Genomic DNA, 15,458 nt, shown 5'->3' on the forward strand with positions numbered 1-15,458 from the left:
AAAACAGAAGAGACTCATAAATATGGAGAACAAACTGAGGGTTGTTGGAGGGGTTGTGGGAGGGGAGATGGGCTGAATGGGTAAGGGGCATTAAGGAATCTACTCCTGAAATCATTGTTTCACTATATGCTAACTAATTTGGATGTAAACTTTTAAAAAAATTAAAAAATTAAAAAATTCTTAAAAAAGAAAAGTAAAAAAAAATATAAAATAAATAAACAAACATTAATTTTTTTTAAAAGAAAGAAAGATGACTTTGGGAAATTCTTGAGCCAGTTCATCTGCAGGGACTCCCTTGAGTCAGGTTAAAGCAGGTGGGCCTTCTATCAATTTTACTACTTCAGGACCCTTCCCCAATCCCATGGGAATAGTTTTTCTTTGAATGAACAGCACTGATCTTACTGTTGGGCCTGGGAGAAGGGAAGAATAACCTCCTTCCCTGAATAAGATTCCACTGTGATGGAACAGACAGGACAGTCAGCAGAACTCAAGCATAGTCACAAAAAGGCAAAACCAAAAGTGCCTGGGCACAGTTCTAGATGATAGATATAGAGATGAAGAGATGATGATAGAGATAGAGATAGAGAGAGAGAGAGAGAGAGAGAGAGAGAGAGAGATAGTTCTGAATGGAGAGAAATGATGATTGTTAAGGAAGTCTTCTAAAACTGAAGATAGTTTTAAACAGTTAGCACAGTGCTAGCCTGAAAGGAAGGAGCATTTTCTGTATCAAAGAACAGTGTAAGGATCAAGTCAATTGAACATGAATTTATTAAAAGCTGTTTATATGCCTGGCCCCCAGTTGGATGTTCTGAGGGAATGAACAAGATACACTCCTTACCTAAGATATAAATCACCAACAAAATGAAGAAAATAAAGACACCCAGATAACTGTGGTATTTTTTTTATTTCAGCTTTATTGAGGTATAATTGACATATAAAATTATAAGATATCTAAGTATACATTGCGGTGATTTGATAAACATACACATTTTGAAATGATTCACCATGATTTCTCCACTATGAAGGTATTAAGGATGAAATACTAACCTACATCTTGATTAAATAAAGGTAAATGTCCAAAGGGCGACTTTATTTCCAACACTTCATCATACATGTGAGGGGCTTCGGCTGGAGCTTTGCTTTTCAGTGTGTGGTCCCTGTATTAGAAGCATCAGCATCACTTGGGAACTTGTTAGAAGTAAAAGTTCTAAGCCCCACCGGATCTACTGAATTGTAAACCCTAGGAGTGAGGGCCAGCAATGTCTGTTTTCACAAGCCCTCCAGGTGAGGTGACACCTGCTGAAGTTTGAGCACCCCTGAACAGAGTACTATTCCTGGCTTCTCTCCCCTCCCCTCGCCCACACTTTGACTTTGCTTAGTGGGTTGAAAAGACAGCAACTGAGAATAACCAGCTTAGACCATAACATGATCCAGTCTGTGTTGTTGTTGGTGATGGTGGTGGTGGTGGTGGTGGTGGTGGGGTGTGTGTGTGTGTGTGTGTGTGTGTGTGTGTGTGTGTTTTATCCAGAAACAACATGCCCACAGGATACTTTCATTCCAAGCTGTTCATACATGAGAAAATCTAATAAATGCAGGCTCTCTCCTATGGTGAAGGGTGGGGGTGCTCAGCACTATTTGTGATGAGGAGTAAGTCTAGCTTATTTAGGGATGCAGTATTAGCAAACCAATTAGGCTGCAGATCTAAAGCTGAAGGTTTAATTATCCGTCTCTATCAATAGTTTCCAAACATAAGAGGGAGAGATGGGGTATGATTTATTAGACCTCTACAGCTCTAAGAATGGGTTGTAGTGAAAAGTGGGCAGAATGCTGGTTCAAATCACATGCAGTAGAGACTTAGTTCAGAGAATGAGAAGACACAAAACCAGAGGATCTCTTAGAATTATTTAAGTAAATGAAACTTTAGAAATGATCAGTTCTGACCTCTCATGTTACAGATAAATAAGCAGAGTGTTGAGGGAACTGGGAGGCTTGCTCGAGGTCACATGGCTACTTAGTGGTGGAAATAAGACCAGAACCCAGGACATTTGGTTCTCAGCTCTGTGTTTCTGAGCAGGTGGACAAAAGCTGACAATTGTAGAGAAACTTTCAAGTCCAAGAATGCAGATATTGCCAAGTAGAAGAACCAGCCCCAGGGATTTTCAGTATGGGTAGTAGGTTTAAAGCCAAAGTGCTTTGTGGTCAGAGGAAAGCCCTGGCTCCAATCCACCTGTGCATGTTCTGTTGCCCCCTCTTACAGCCAAGACTCAGGCTACACTACATGTTCAGTGTGCTCTGAACACTGCTTCCTTTTCCCATGCTTTTCCTAGAGTTGTTCTCTCTTCCTACAATCTCTCCCTGCTTCCCATGTGTGGCAAAAATCCTATGTGTCCCTGGGGAGAGCCAATTCAAATGCCATTCCTCTACAAAGTCTACTTTGATTTCACGGATCAATCCTCACTACTGTGTCATCCACGAATGATCATCCTCCACTCTGAATTCCCAGGACATTTTATTTGCATATTACTTAGGACAACACTTTCTACCTTATGCTACAGCTAGGCTTTACCCTTTGTATTAGAATTTGAGCTCCTTAAGGGCAGGGGCCGTATTTCATCTCTTTCTGGCGTCTTGTCTCCCCTTTATTATTTTTTGAAGTATTAATTAACATGCAGTGTCATTCTATTATTCTTGGGTGTACTATATAATATTTCTATGATTCTACACATTTCTCTGCACATGAAGATGAGTGTGCTCTTAGTTCCTTTATTTATTTCACCCATCCTCCCACCCATCTCCTCTCTGTCAACCACTAGTCTGTTCCTTGTATTTAAGAGTCTGGGGGAGGTTGCTTTTTTGTCTCTTTTTGTTTGTTTGTTCATTTGTTTTATGTTTTAAGACATAAGTTCAACATATGAATGAAATCATATGGTATTTGTCTTTATCAGGCTGACTTATTTCACTTAGCATAATACCCTATAGGTCCATCCATGTTGTTACAAATGACAAGATTTCACTTTTATGGCTGAATAATATTCCGTGTGTGTGTGTGTGTGTGTGTGTGTGTGTGTATCACATCTTTTTTATCTATTCATCAATTGATGGACATTGTGTTGTTTCCATATCCTGGCTATTGTCAAGTAACACTGCAATAAACATAGGTGTACATATGTTTTCAAATTCATGTAACTAAAAAGCTTTTGCACAACAAAGGAAACCATCAAAAATGAAAAGACAACCTACAAAATGACAGAAGATATTTCCAAATGATATATGTAATAAGGGGTTAATATATTAAATACATAACGAACTTACACAACTCTACACCAAAACACAAATAATCCATTTTAAAAATGGAGGTCAAGAGGGGTGCCTGGGTGGCTCAGTCGGTTAAGCTTATGACTTTGGCTCAGGTCATGATCTCATAGTTTGTGAGTTTGAGCCCCATGTCGGGCTCTGTGCTGACAGCTTGGAGCCTGGAACTTTCTTCAGATTCTGTGTCTCCCTCTATTTCTGCACCTCCCCTGCTCGCTCGCTCACTCTCTCTCTCTCTCTCTCTCTCTCAAAAAAAAAAATAAATAAACATTAAAAAATTAAAAACAGAAGTCAAAGCACACATGAAAGCATGCTCAGCATCACTCATCATCAGGGAAATGTAAATTGGAACTACAATGAGATATCACATTACACCTGCCCCATGGCTAAAATTGAAAAGACAAAATAACAAGTATTGGTGAAGATGTAGAAAAAAAGGAACTGTCATGCACTCTTGTTGGGAATGTAAATTGGTGCAGCCACTATGGAAAACAGTATGGGAGTTCCTCAAAAATTAGAAAATGGAACTGCCAAATGATCCAGTATTTCCACCACTGGATATTACCACAAAGAAAGCAAAATAATTTTTAGTTTATTTTAATAATCGTTTTTTTAAATCCAGTATAGAGCTACAGAGACAAATAAAAAGTACACAATTTAAAAAAAAGGAGAAAGAGCAAAGACACACCCTTCACGATAACTACAAGCTCTATTAGTGTTCCCCCACATCAACATCCCATGGGAAACCTAGATTTCCATGTGCTAAGAGTACCCTACATAATTGTGCAGGGGACAAGACTGCATTTCAGTGTGATGACGTTAAACCAAATATGTACTGGAACTGTTGAGTTCAAGGTTTATAGTTTTGGAACTAACTTAAGTGGGGTTAGTGACCAGGCTGCCCTGGAGCCCATAGCCAAAGTAGATGGTAAAACCAATCAACATCCAGATACCAAATAAGATCCAGGCGTCAGCTGTCACCTGCATCATAAGGTAAACATTCATGAAGATGCTCAGTAGTGGGAGGAGAGGGAGAGCAAGGACCTTAAAGGGAAGAGGACTGGGGCTCTGTGGCTGTCTCCAGATGACCCCAGTGATCCCAGTGATGAGCACCAGGAGCAGCACAACCACTGAAATCCACACTGGGTCTCCAGAAAGCAGAACTGGCCACCGGGCCAGCACCAGGCAAAGAAGAATGAGAAGCAGAGCAAGCAGTGAGGAGCAAACACGGACAATCTGGCCAGAGAATGGAGTTGGGGAGTAGATGCCTGGAAAAAATAGTCCTTGTAGAGTCAGCCTGTCTGCTGCAGGTCCATTCTCCTCCTGCATCTCTGCTTCATTTCCCCCATTCCTCCTCTCAGGCTGATAACTGATGATGAGAACACAAAGAGCCACCAGGGAGTAAGCTATCAGGAAAGTAAGTGACCAGAGGTCCACAAGATCAGTGAGTCTAAAGAAGAAGGCCATAATTGGTGCAATAATGCTCAAGATCACAGTGGCCACGATGGGGGTGTATTTGCCTGTTTGGATCCTAGCAAGGACAGGGAACAGGAGGTGATCCTCTGACATCCTGTATATCACCTGACGTATGGGGACCATAAAGCCTAAGATACTGACAGGAAAACCACAGATAAATCCAAAAGCTACAACATAGGAGGCAGGGGCCCAGCCAATATTAAGAAAGGCCTCAGGCAAGGTGCTGCCACGTTGAAGCTTGTAGTAAGGCACCATGAGTGTAAGTGCTGCAGAAACACCAAAATATATCAAAAAGCAGATGAACAGTGAAATCATAATGCCCATGGGTATGGAACTCCAGGGATTCTTGGCTTTGTCAACCCTGGTAACAATACTGCTGAAACCTATAAATGCATAGAAACAGGTAGCTGCTCCACGGAGAATCCCCTCAAAGCCGAAAGGCACAAATCCTCCAGAGCCCAGAGGGCCCAAGCTTGAGGTGTCATTGAGTCCAGTCTTTACGTAGTCCTCTTCTGTGAGCTTCCAGTTGTGCAGGTCCCCCTTAATGAAGCCAGCGATGATGACAAAAGTAAGAACCAAAAGGCTCACCAATGTGAGCACTTTGTTAACCAGGAAAATTTCATCCACCCACAGCAGAGTCAGCAGTCAGCAATCCAATAAGAGTCAGAGTCAGCAATCCAATAAGCAACAACACAAGGCCCACAACAAAGAAGTCTAGGTATTCTGAAAAGACCTGGGGAACATATAGTGCAATGCTCTCATGCAGTTTCTGAAAGATCTGGATCCCAATCAGGCTAGCAAAAGCTAAGATCCAGGCTCGGACCACACTGGCTATACCACCAACACAGGAAAGGATGAGGTTCCAGCCAGTGACGAAGGCCCAGAATTCACCTATAGTGACATAGGTGTAGAGATATGCAGAGCCAGAATGGGGAATACGGGCACTAATCTCTGCATAGCACAGCCCAGCCAACACAGTAGATAGGCCAGCTACCAAGAAGCAGATCACAATGGATGGTCCTGCTTGATTGCTGATCACCTCACCAGCTAAGACATACACACCTACACCTACTGTGCGGCCCACACCCAGGGCCACTAAATCCAGAATGCTCAGACTTCTGGGTGGGTCATCCTCAGCCACCGGTTGTTCCAGCTTACGTCTGCATACCAGCTTTTGACCAATTCTGCGAAGTGCTTCATGCAGCATTTTAGCTGCAACTGAAGAGGATTCCAGGGTCAGAGAGCTGCAACAAGGCCAGGGAACTGAGAGTGTTCAGATAGGGTTCGGAGAACTGAATTAACCCAAGTTGATTTGAGGCTGCCAAGTTCCAAGTCTCAGGCTTCAAATCTGCTGCATCATCTTTCATCTGGTATGTCCTATCCCTTCATAATATCTAAATAAACAATAAATACTTCTTGAACAATGATGCTCAACCAACCAATGCAGCTCAGATATCTCATGTCACCTGTTACAAAACAAATATCACAGAAACAGATATCAAAAGACATCGTAGACAAATCAACCCTGCTTTCCCTGCAGAAAATGTGTCAAATACCTCCCAATATTGTCCTGTTTTATACATCACATGACATTATCCCATTTAGGTTCATCTACCTCATGTAGCTGACTAATTAAGCTGTAATACACAAGAAAGCATGAATTTGTTGTGCAATAATTCACATGTGGGTTTTTTCTGTGGTGTGTATGATGAGCATGAGCTATGACACATTAATTCATTGACTAGACAGCCTCATTGCAATTGCAGAACCATTTTTAAAAATATCATCTGAGTTTAAAACACAAATATTGGTCCCTGGCCTTAAAACATTTATCCCCAAAATCAATTATCCAAGGACAAATTTTACTTTGCCCCCCTTTCTCCACATTCTGCATCATCCATTTAGCTGTACTGATGTCAAAGAATATACAGTCCAACCCTTTGCTTTACCCACCTTGGCCCACAGGGTCACTGTGAGAAGAGAGGAAGAGGGAGAAAGCAGCAGGGCCTTTATAACTACCTGCAACAAGGAGAGTGACAGGCTGTGTAAGGAAACACTGAAGAAACAGGTGCAGCAGTCATTCAAAGGTCCATTACTAAGAAAGTTGAAGAGTTTGAAAGGTCATTTTAGGAATTCTGACATTGAATAAACCTCACCCAAACAATCAGACAAAATTTACTGCAATATTTATGTCTACAGTTATGAAAGTGTGCTGGATAGGGAGAAAAAAGTTAGGTCACCTACATCACAGTAGCTCCCAGCCAAAATAATTTCTTCTGTCTCCTCCCTATCTGGGTCCTGGAGAGAAGGTGAGTTCACTTATGCAGACAGTCTCCTTGCTGACCACACTGTGCTCTGTATGGGCCATCTGTGATGTCAGCTGCCAGGAGCCTGGAGAATTTGCCCTGCTCTGTGAACTTTTGTTGAAACACTTACTTGAAACTGCCTACTAATGTTTCAAAAGGAGTTATTTTTAACTGGATCAAACAGTGGTCTGAAGAGGCCAAATATATTTTCCCAATGAAGAAACCTGGATGTGGTTCCTTTTTACCCCTACTTCCCTGCTCCTATTCAAATGGTCTCCACCTCAAGAGGAGCAAAACTTTAGATGAACAATTAATTCACAGAAATTCCCCAGAAATGAGTAGGGGAGAACAAAGAAAACAAAGCCATTAACTCCCCTCTCTCCTTCCTACTCAAGCTTTGAATTTAAGAGAATTTTAGGAAATGTTGATAAAGCTTTCAAAAGAATGAAAGGTCAATTCAAATTTTTTTAGGTTTATTTATTTTTAATATTTTGGAGAGAGAGAGGGAGAGCAGGGGAGGGACAGAGAAGGAGAGGGAGGGAATCCCAACCAGGCCCTATGCTGTCAGCTCAGAGTCCAATGCAGGGCTCCATCCCACAAACCATGAGACCATGACCTGAGCCAAAATTAAGAGTCAGAGTCTTAACTGACTGAAGCACCCAAGTGCCCCTCACCAATTCCATTTTATGATTTACTCTCAGCATGGGAGAAAACTAAGGAGTATCAATTCTTAACTCATGGACACTACACTATGAATGTGATTGACGTGTCTCCCACCCATCCCCAGGCTTCACACCCTTCATTGGTTCCTGCTGTCCTTCCTTCATGGTCCTTCCTTCCTTCATCATCTGACCTGTGCTGGTTCCTCCAGCCTCACCCCCTGCCCAGTTCCTGCTCCAGCTGAGAAATTCCACACTCACCCTGTTACCTTTCTGTAATATCCTCTTGTCCCTTCACTTAGCTAATCCCCACTTCTCTTTCAGTTCCCAGCTCAGAAGTTGCTTCCCCAGGAAGCCTCCCCTGATCCTTATGCTTCCGTTCCTGTGACCTCTCATAGAATCTGAATTTTCCTCATGTGCCATTTATCCTAATGTATCCAAATTCCAAGTCAGCTGCCTGCCTCCTCCATTAGACTGTGAGTCAGGTGCTCAATAAATATCTGTTGAACAAATGTGCAAACTGAGAAAAGAAAACTGAAAGAACACAAAATCAAAAATTGCTATCTCTTGACTTTGAGATAACAACTTTGTAGCCAAGCAGCCTTTATAAAGTGGCTCAGGTAAAGATATAAATGGTATTATCTTACTTGTAGAAGGAAAGCAAAATGAAAATATAATGTGAAAACCAACTTTGATATAACCTTCACCACACATCATTCATGGAAGGTATAAGCCACACATAGGTGATAACCATTATTTGCCAGAAGACTTGTTTTAAAAATACCAGGCTGCCTTGGGTTATAGGCAGCCAACACCCACACCCTGTTATAAAATTCCTATTTTTTTGAAGGCATCATTTTCAGGACCTATAATCTAGGAGAGATGTCCTAAGGCAGAGGTTCTCACTTCAGGGGACAGAGGGAGGCATAATGGAGACACCTAGAGACATTTTCAAACTTTATATCCTCTCCCTCTGAAGATTCTTGTCCAGTAGTTCCCATGATTGCTCTAAACCACCCAACTGACAAGAAATGGTCCTCAGTTTTAAAAGGAAGAGATTCTTTTTTTATGTTAATACTAAAAGGTACGTGTTAAATCTATGTAAAGTAACATTAATATGTATTCAATATACATTATTGAGAGAAAAAAAGAAGTTGCAAAATTATATGTACAGTACAACTCTATGTAATATTACATAATTTCCATGAAATCTATCTCTATAAGTATATAGTTATAGATGTATATACCTCTAAAGAGGTATGCCACACACTGGGATATCTGCTGATAGGAAAGGATTGAAGTTTTGTTGTTGTTGTTGTTGTTGTTGTTTAATGACAAAGATTTCTTGGGGCTCCTGGGTGGCTCAGTTGGTTGAGCGTCTGACTTTGGCTCAGGTCATGATCTCACTGCTTGTGAGTTCTCTCTCTCTCTCTTTCTCTCTCTCTCTCTCTCTCAAAAATAAATACACATAAAATTTTAATGAAAAAGATACCTAATTTATTTAACATAAAATGTTATTTACAAGTAATCTGTTCATTCTGGCATAGCAAGATATAGCATGATACATTTATCACACAATAATAAATTTACTTTTGTATTAATAATTGACATTTTGAAAGGCAGTTAAGAAAAGAAGCCCAAAACTTCCTACTGAGTCATGACGACTGAGTTTGTCATGCTTGCCATGCAGGTCAGAGTAAAATCTTTCTTTCTTTGTTTCTTTGTTTCGTTTCTCTCTCTCTCTCTCTCTCTCTCTCTCTCTCTCTCTTTTTCTTAATTCAAGTCAGTTAGCATAAAGTGTAGTCTTGTCTTCAGGAGTATAACCTAGTGATTCATTTCTTACACATAACACCAGGTGCTCATCCATAAAAGTGCCTTCCTTAACGTTCATCATCCATTTACCCCATCCCCACACCCACTACTCCTCCAGCAACCTTCAGTTTATTCTCAGTATTTAAGAATCTCTTATGATTTACCTCCCTTTCTGTTTTTTCTTTTTAATTTTTCCTTCCCTTATGTTCATATGTGGACTTTCTCAGATTCCACATATGAGTGAAACCATATAATATCTTTCTCTGACTGACTTATTTTGCTCACTATAATACCCTCTAGTTCCATCCATATTGTTGCAAGTGACAAGATTTCATTCTTTTTCATCACTGAGTAGTATTCCCTTGTGTGTGTGTGTGTGTGTGTGTGTGTGTGTGTGTGTGTATCACATTGTCTTTATCCATTCATCAGCCGATGAACATTAGGGCTCTTTCCATACTTGGGCTATTGTCGATAGTGCTGCTGTAAACATTGAGGTGCATGTGCCCCATAAAATGAGCATTTTTGTATCCTTTCAATATATTCATAGTAGTGCAATTGATGAGTTGTAGGGTAGTTCTACTTTTAATTTTTTGAGAAAACTCCATACTGCTTTCCAGAGTGGCTGCACCAGTTTTCATTCCCAACAGCAGTGCAAAAGTGTTCCCCTTTCTGCACATCCTCATTTCCTGAGTTGTTAATTTTAGCCATTCTGACAGGTGTGAGGTGATATCTCATTGTGGTTTTGATTTGTATTTTCCTGATGATGAGTGATGTTGAGCATCTTTTCGTGTGTCTATTAGCCATCTGGATGTCTCCTTTGAAAACGTGTCTATTCATATCTTCCTCCCATTTCTTCACTGGTTATTTGTTTTTTGGTGTTGAGTTTGATAAGTTCTTTATAGATTTTGGATAGTAACCCTTTATCCAATATGTCATTTGTAAATATCTCCTCTCGATTCTGTTGGCTGCATTTTAGTTTTGCTGATTGTTTCCTTTCATATGCAGAAGATTTTTATTTTGATGAGGTCCCAATAGTTTATTTTTGCTTTTATTTGCCTTGCCTTTGGAGATATGTCAAGTAAGAAGTTGCTGCTGCCTAGGTCAATGAGGTTGTTGCCATTTTTTTTTTCCATAGGATTTTGATGGTTTTTCATCTTATATATAGGTCTTTCATCTGTTCTGAATATAGTTTTGTGTATGGCATAAGAAAGTGTCTAGTTTCATTCTTCTGCATTTCACTGTCCAGTTCTCTCAGTACCACTTGCTGAAAAGACTGTCTTTTCCCACTGGATACTCTTTTCCTGCTTTTTTTGAAGATTTGTTGGCCATATATCTGTGGGTACATTTCTGGGTTCTCTATTCTATTCCGTTGATCTATGTATCTGCTTTTGTGCCAATGCCATACTGTCTTAATTATTACAGCTTTGTAATACAGCTTTATGTCCAGAATTGTGATACCTCCAACTTTGGATTTCTTTTTCAGCATTACTTTGGCTGTTTGGGGCCTTTTCTGGTTCCATACCAATTTTAGGATTGTTTGTTCTAGCTCTGTGAAGAGTACTGGTGTTAGTTTGATAGGAATTCCAATAAATATGTAGATTGCTTTGGGTAGTATAGACATTTTACCGATATTTTTTTCCAATCCATGAGCGTGGAATAATTTTTCATTTCTTTGTGTCTTCTTCAATTTCTTTCAGAATCTTTCTATAGTTTTCAGCATATAGATCTATTTCCTGTTTAGTTAGATTTATTACTAGGTATTTCATAATTTTTGGTGCAATTGCAAAAGGGATTGATTCCTTCATATCTCTTTCTGTTGCTTCATCATTGGTATATAGAAATGTGTCCAATTTCTATACATTGTTTTTATATCCTGAAACTTTGCTGAATTCATGTATCAGTTCTAGTGGGTTTTTTTTTTTTTTGGTGTAGACTTTAGGGTTTCTATGTAGGGCATCATGTCATCTGTGAGGAGTGAAAATTTGATTTCTGCCTTTCTAATTCATATGGCTTTTATCTTTTTTTGTTGTCTTATTGCTGAGGATAGGACTTCCAATACTATGTTGAATAACAGTGGTGAGAGCGGACATCCTTGTCATGTTTCTGATCTTAGGGTGAAAGCTCTCAGTTTCCCCCAATGAGGATGATATTAGCTGTGGGCCTTTCATATATGACTTTTATGATGTTATGGCATATTCCTTTTATCCCTATTTTCTCCAGGGTTTTTATCAAGAAAGGATGCTGTGTTTTCTCAAATACTTTTTTTGCATCCATAGAAATGATCATATGGTTCTTATCCTTTCTTTTATTAATATGGTGTATCATACTGATTGATTTGTGAGTACTAAACCAGCCCTACAGCCCAGAAATGAATCCTACATGAGCATAGTAAATAACAATTGTAAAAATTTATGCTCCAAACTTAAGCACACCCAAATATATAAATCAATTAATCACAAACATAAGCAAAATTATTGATAATAATACCATAGTTGTGGGGTATCTTAATACTCCACTTACATCAATGGACAGATCATCTAAGCAGAAAATCAATAAGGAAACAGCTCTGAATGACACTTTGGACAGATGGACATAACAGATATATCAGAACATTTCACCATAAAGCAGCAGAATATGCATTCTTCTCAAGTGCGCATAGAACATTCTCCAAAATAGATCACATATTGGGTCACAAAACTCCCCTCAACAAGTACAAAAAGATTGAGATCATACAGTGCATATTTTCAGATCGCAATGCTATGAAACTTGAAATCAACCACAAGAAAAAATTTGGAAAGACCTCAAATACTTAGGAGGTTAAAAAACATCCCACTAAAGAATGAATGGGTTAACCAGGATATTAAAGAAGAAATTTAAAAATACTGTACATGGAAGCAAATGAAAATGAAAACATGACAATACAAACCCTTTGGGATTTATAAAAAGTAGTCATAAGAGAAAATACGTTGAAATTCAGGCCTATCTCAAGAAGGAAGAAAGTTCCCAAATATACGTAACTTTATACCTAACTTAATACCTAAAATATATCTAACTTTATACCTAAAGGAACTAGAAAAGGGACAGGAAATAAATCTCAAAGCCAGCAGAAGAAGGTAAATAATAAAGATTAGAGCAGAAATAAACAATATAGAATCAAACAAAAAGAAACAAACAAAAAACAGTAGAACTAATCAATGAAACTAAGAGCTGGTGTTTTGAAAGAATAAACAAAATCGATAACCCCCTAGCTAGACTTCTCAAAAAGAAGAGAGGACCCAAATAGATAAAAGCATGACAAATGAGGAAAGACCACAAACACACCACAGAAACACAATTATAAGAGAATACTATAAAAAATTATATGCCAACAAACTGAATAACCTGGAAAAAATGGACAAATTTCTAGACACTCACACACTACCAAAATTCAAACGGGAAAACATAGAAAATTTGAATATGCCCATATCCAGCAAAGAAATTGAACTCGTTATCAAAAATCTCCCAAAAAGTAAGAGTCCTGGGCCAGATGGCTTCTCAGGGCAATTCTATTAGACATTTAAAGCAGAATTAATAACTATTCTTCTCAAACTCTTCCAAAAAATAGAAATGGTAGGAAAACTTCTGGACTCATTCTCTGAAGCCAGCATTACCTTGACTCCAAAACCAAAGACCCCACTAAAGAGGAGAATTACAAGCCAATATTTCTGATGAAACTGGATGCAGAAATTGTCAGCAAGACACTAGCAAATCGAGTTCAACAGTACATTAAAGGGAAGAAAGAGATTCTGAATTCTTTGATCACAGGAAGGCAACACAGTTTAGGAGTCAGGAGTAAAGGCTCTGCAAGTAGAGTGTTCAGATTCAAATCGCACGTCAACCTCACACTGGGTGACTCTGGACAAATTAGTTCACCTCTCAGGGATTAAGTTTCCACAACTTAATCAAAAGCCTCAGTCAAAAGAGAGTAAAAGTAAATATTTCATAGGGTTTATGTGTGGAGTAAGTGAAATGATGCCTGTAAAGTACTTAGTTTTGTGCCTAACATACAATATGTACTTAATATAATCCACCTAATGTTTAATATTGAAATCTGATCCAAAGTACCAAAAATCTGATAATTAATTAGTCTTTATAAATGTCTAGTATCACCCACTAAAACTCAACCCTGTCATCTAGCCCTCATGAGAAAATGAAAGAGTTTTATTCCATATATTTCTCCTTGAAACTCTAAGGGCTCTAATTAGATACCTTTATACATGCTGATGCTAAACACTTGGTCCTAGGCTGGCTGAGTTAAACCAGGATTGAAAAATTCAAGGCTCAAATACAGTAACAACAACAACAACAACAACAACAACAACAACAACAACTTTGCCTACAGATGCCTCATCTTATTTCAGGGGCAGTGGTGGGGACATTAGAGGTAAGAGAAATGAACATTATGTCAGAAATTTTGGATTCCAGACATGGCTCTTCTGTTTGATAACATAAACTAGGGTGATTTTTTTAATCTCTCTAAGTGTCAGTTTCCTTATCCACAAGGAAGCTTACCTGACTTCCCTTATTGGATCCACGTGAGAATTCTGTAAGAAGATATAAACTATCTGACACTGCTGGTTGGAGTGCCATCATCCTGAAGCACAGTCTTAGTGGAATTATAAATGCACACACCCTCCTACTTCTCCCAGGTAAACACCCCAAGGAAAGTCTCTCCTGAGTCCATAAGGAGACTTATATGAGTGAGTTCATTACAAGACTGTGTGGAAGCAAAATGTTGGAAGCTTTGCCAGCATCTGTTACTAGAGGAATGTATAAGTAATATGTGCTGTATATGCATAATGAAATACTACACAGCAGTCAGGAATAATACTGTAGATTTATAGAGCGTTACTTGGGTAGATTTCAGAAACAATGTTAGGTAGCAACAGTAAAAGCAGGATGAGGTGTATAGCACAATGTTATTTATGTACATTTAAAAACAAGCAAAAAAAATATGTACATTTTTCAAGAATACACATGTATCTGTTAAAAACGTCACATCGTTTTTCTGCTCAAAACCTTCCACTACTTTCCCTTTTTATTCATAGTATAAGCCAAAGTCTGCACTTATAATGGCCCCCAAATCCGACAGTATTTGTAACTGACCCAGCCACCTTTCAGCCTTCTGTTTCTCTCTGCTTCCACTCATTGTTCTCTAGCCACTGGCCTCCTAAACATTCTGGCCTCCTAACATACCAGATAAAAACCTTTGTACTTGCTGTCTCTATAACTGCACCACTTCTAGCTCACATATCCACATGGTTGATTCATTAACTGCATTTGGTGACATAGCACATTTGTAGCATATCCTTCCTTAAGCAACCCATAAAAAAATGCAGTCTCCCACTAACCACCCACAAGGTACCTTATCACCCCGCCCCTTTTTTTTCCATGGTACTTATCACTACTTAAGGTACTACATGTTATATATTTGTTCATGATTTTTCTCATTCAAAAATAATGCAAGCTCCATGAAAACAGGATTTTTTTTATTGTTTTGCTCCTGACTGTATTCCCTGCATCTACAACCGTGCCTGACACAGAGTCAACACTGTGAATTTGTTTGAGTGGATGAACGTATCTAAATACACATATAGATCATAGATTGGAAGAGCATTTATACATACGCTAAAGAAATTGTCACCCCCCTTGAGGACGGGATACGAGAATAGATCATAATGAAAGGGGGAAATAAAATCCATTGATACAAGGCCTGACAGGAAGCGATGGTGCTAATAATCCATGATTAAGGCAAGGTTGACTCCACTCTGTGCATTTCAGGTTCAACAAAGGAATTTCATGAGATGATGATGTGAGAGGATGAGGTTCAGAGCCTGAGAAATGTCAGGCACTA

General features: G+C 39.1%; 2 protein-coding genes across 3 annotated transcripts in view; both read right to left on the minus strand.

The window, feature by feature from the left end:
- Window positions 1-15,458, minus strand: part of LOC125920140 (cationic amino acid transporter 3-like) — a 313,660-nt gene that overhangs the window by 214,311 nt on the left and 83,891 nt on the right. The window lies entirely within an intron of this gene.
- Window positions 1-15,458, minus strand: part of LOC125920139 (cationic amino acid transporter 3-like) — a 357,875-nt gene that overhangs the window by 32,756 nt on the left and 309,661 nt on the right. The window contains exon 3 of one of the 2 annotated variants that reach the window (XM_049627137.1): window positions 1,534-4,548. The exons of the other annotated variant lie outside the window; for it this stretch is intronic. Coding sequence (XP_049483094.1) covers window positions 4,189-4,548 — 360 coding nt within the window. The 3' untranslated portion in view covers window positions 1,534-4,188. Of the gene's footprint in view, window positions 1-1,533; window positions 4,549-15,458 lie in introns of those variants that run through there. 2 annotated transcript variants of the gene reach the window in all.

Source organism: Panthera uncia, chromosome B4 (genome assembly GCF_023721935.1).
Source record: "Panthera uncia isolate 11264 chromosome B4, Puncia_PCG_1.0, whole genome shotgun sequence".
NCBI lineage: Eukaryota > Metazoa > Chordata > Mammalia > Carnivora > Felidae > Panthera > Panthera uncia.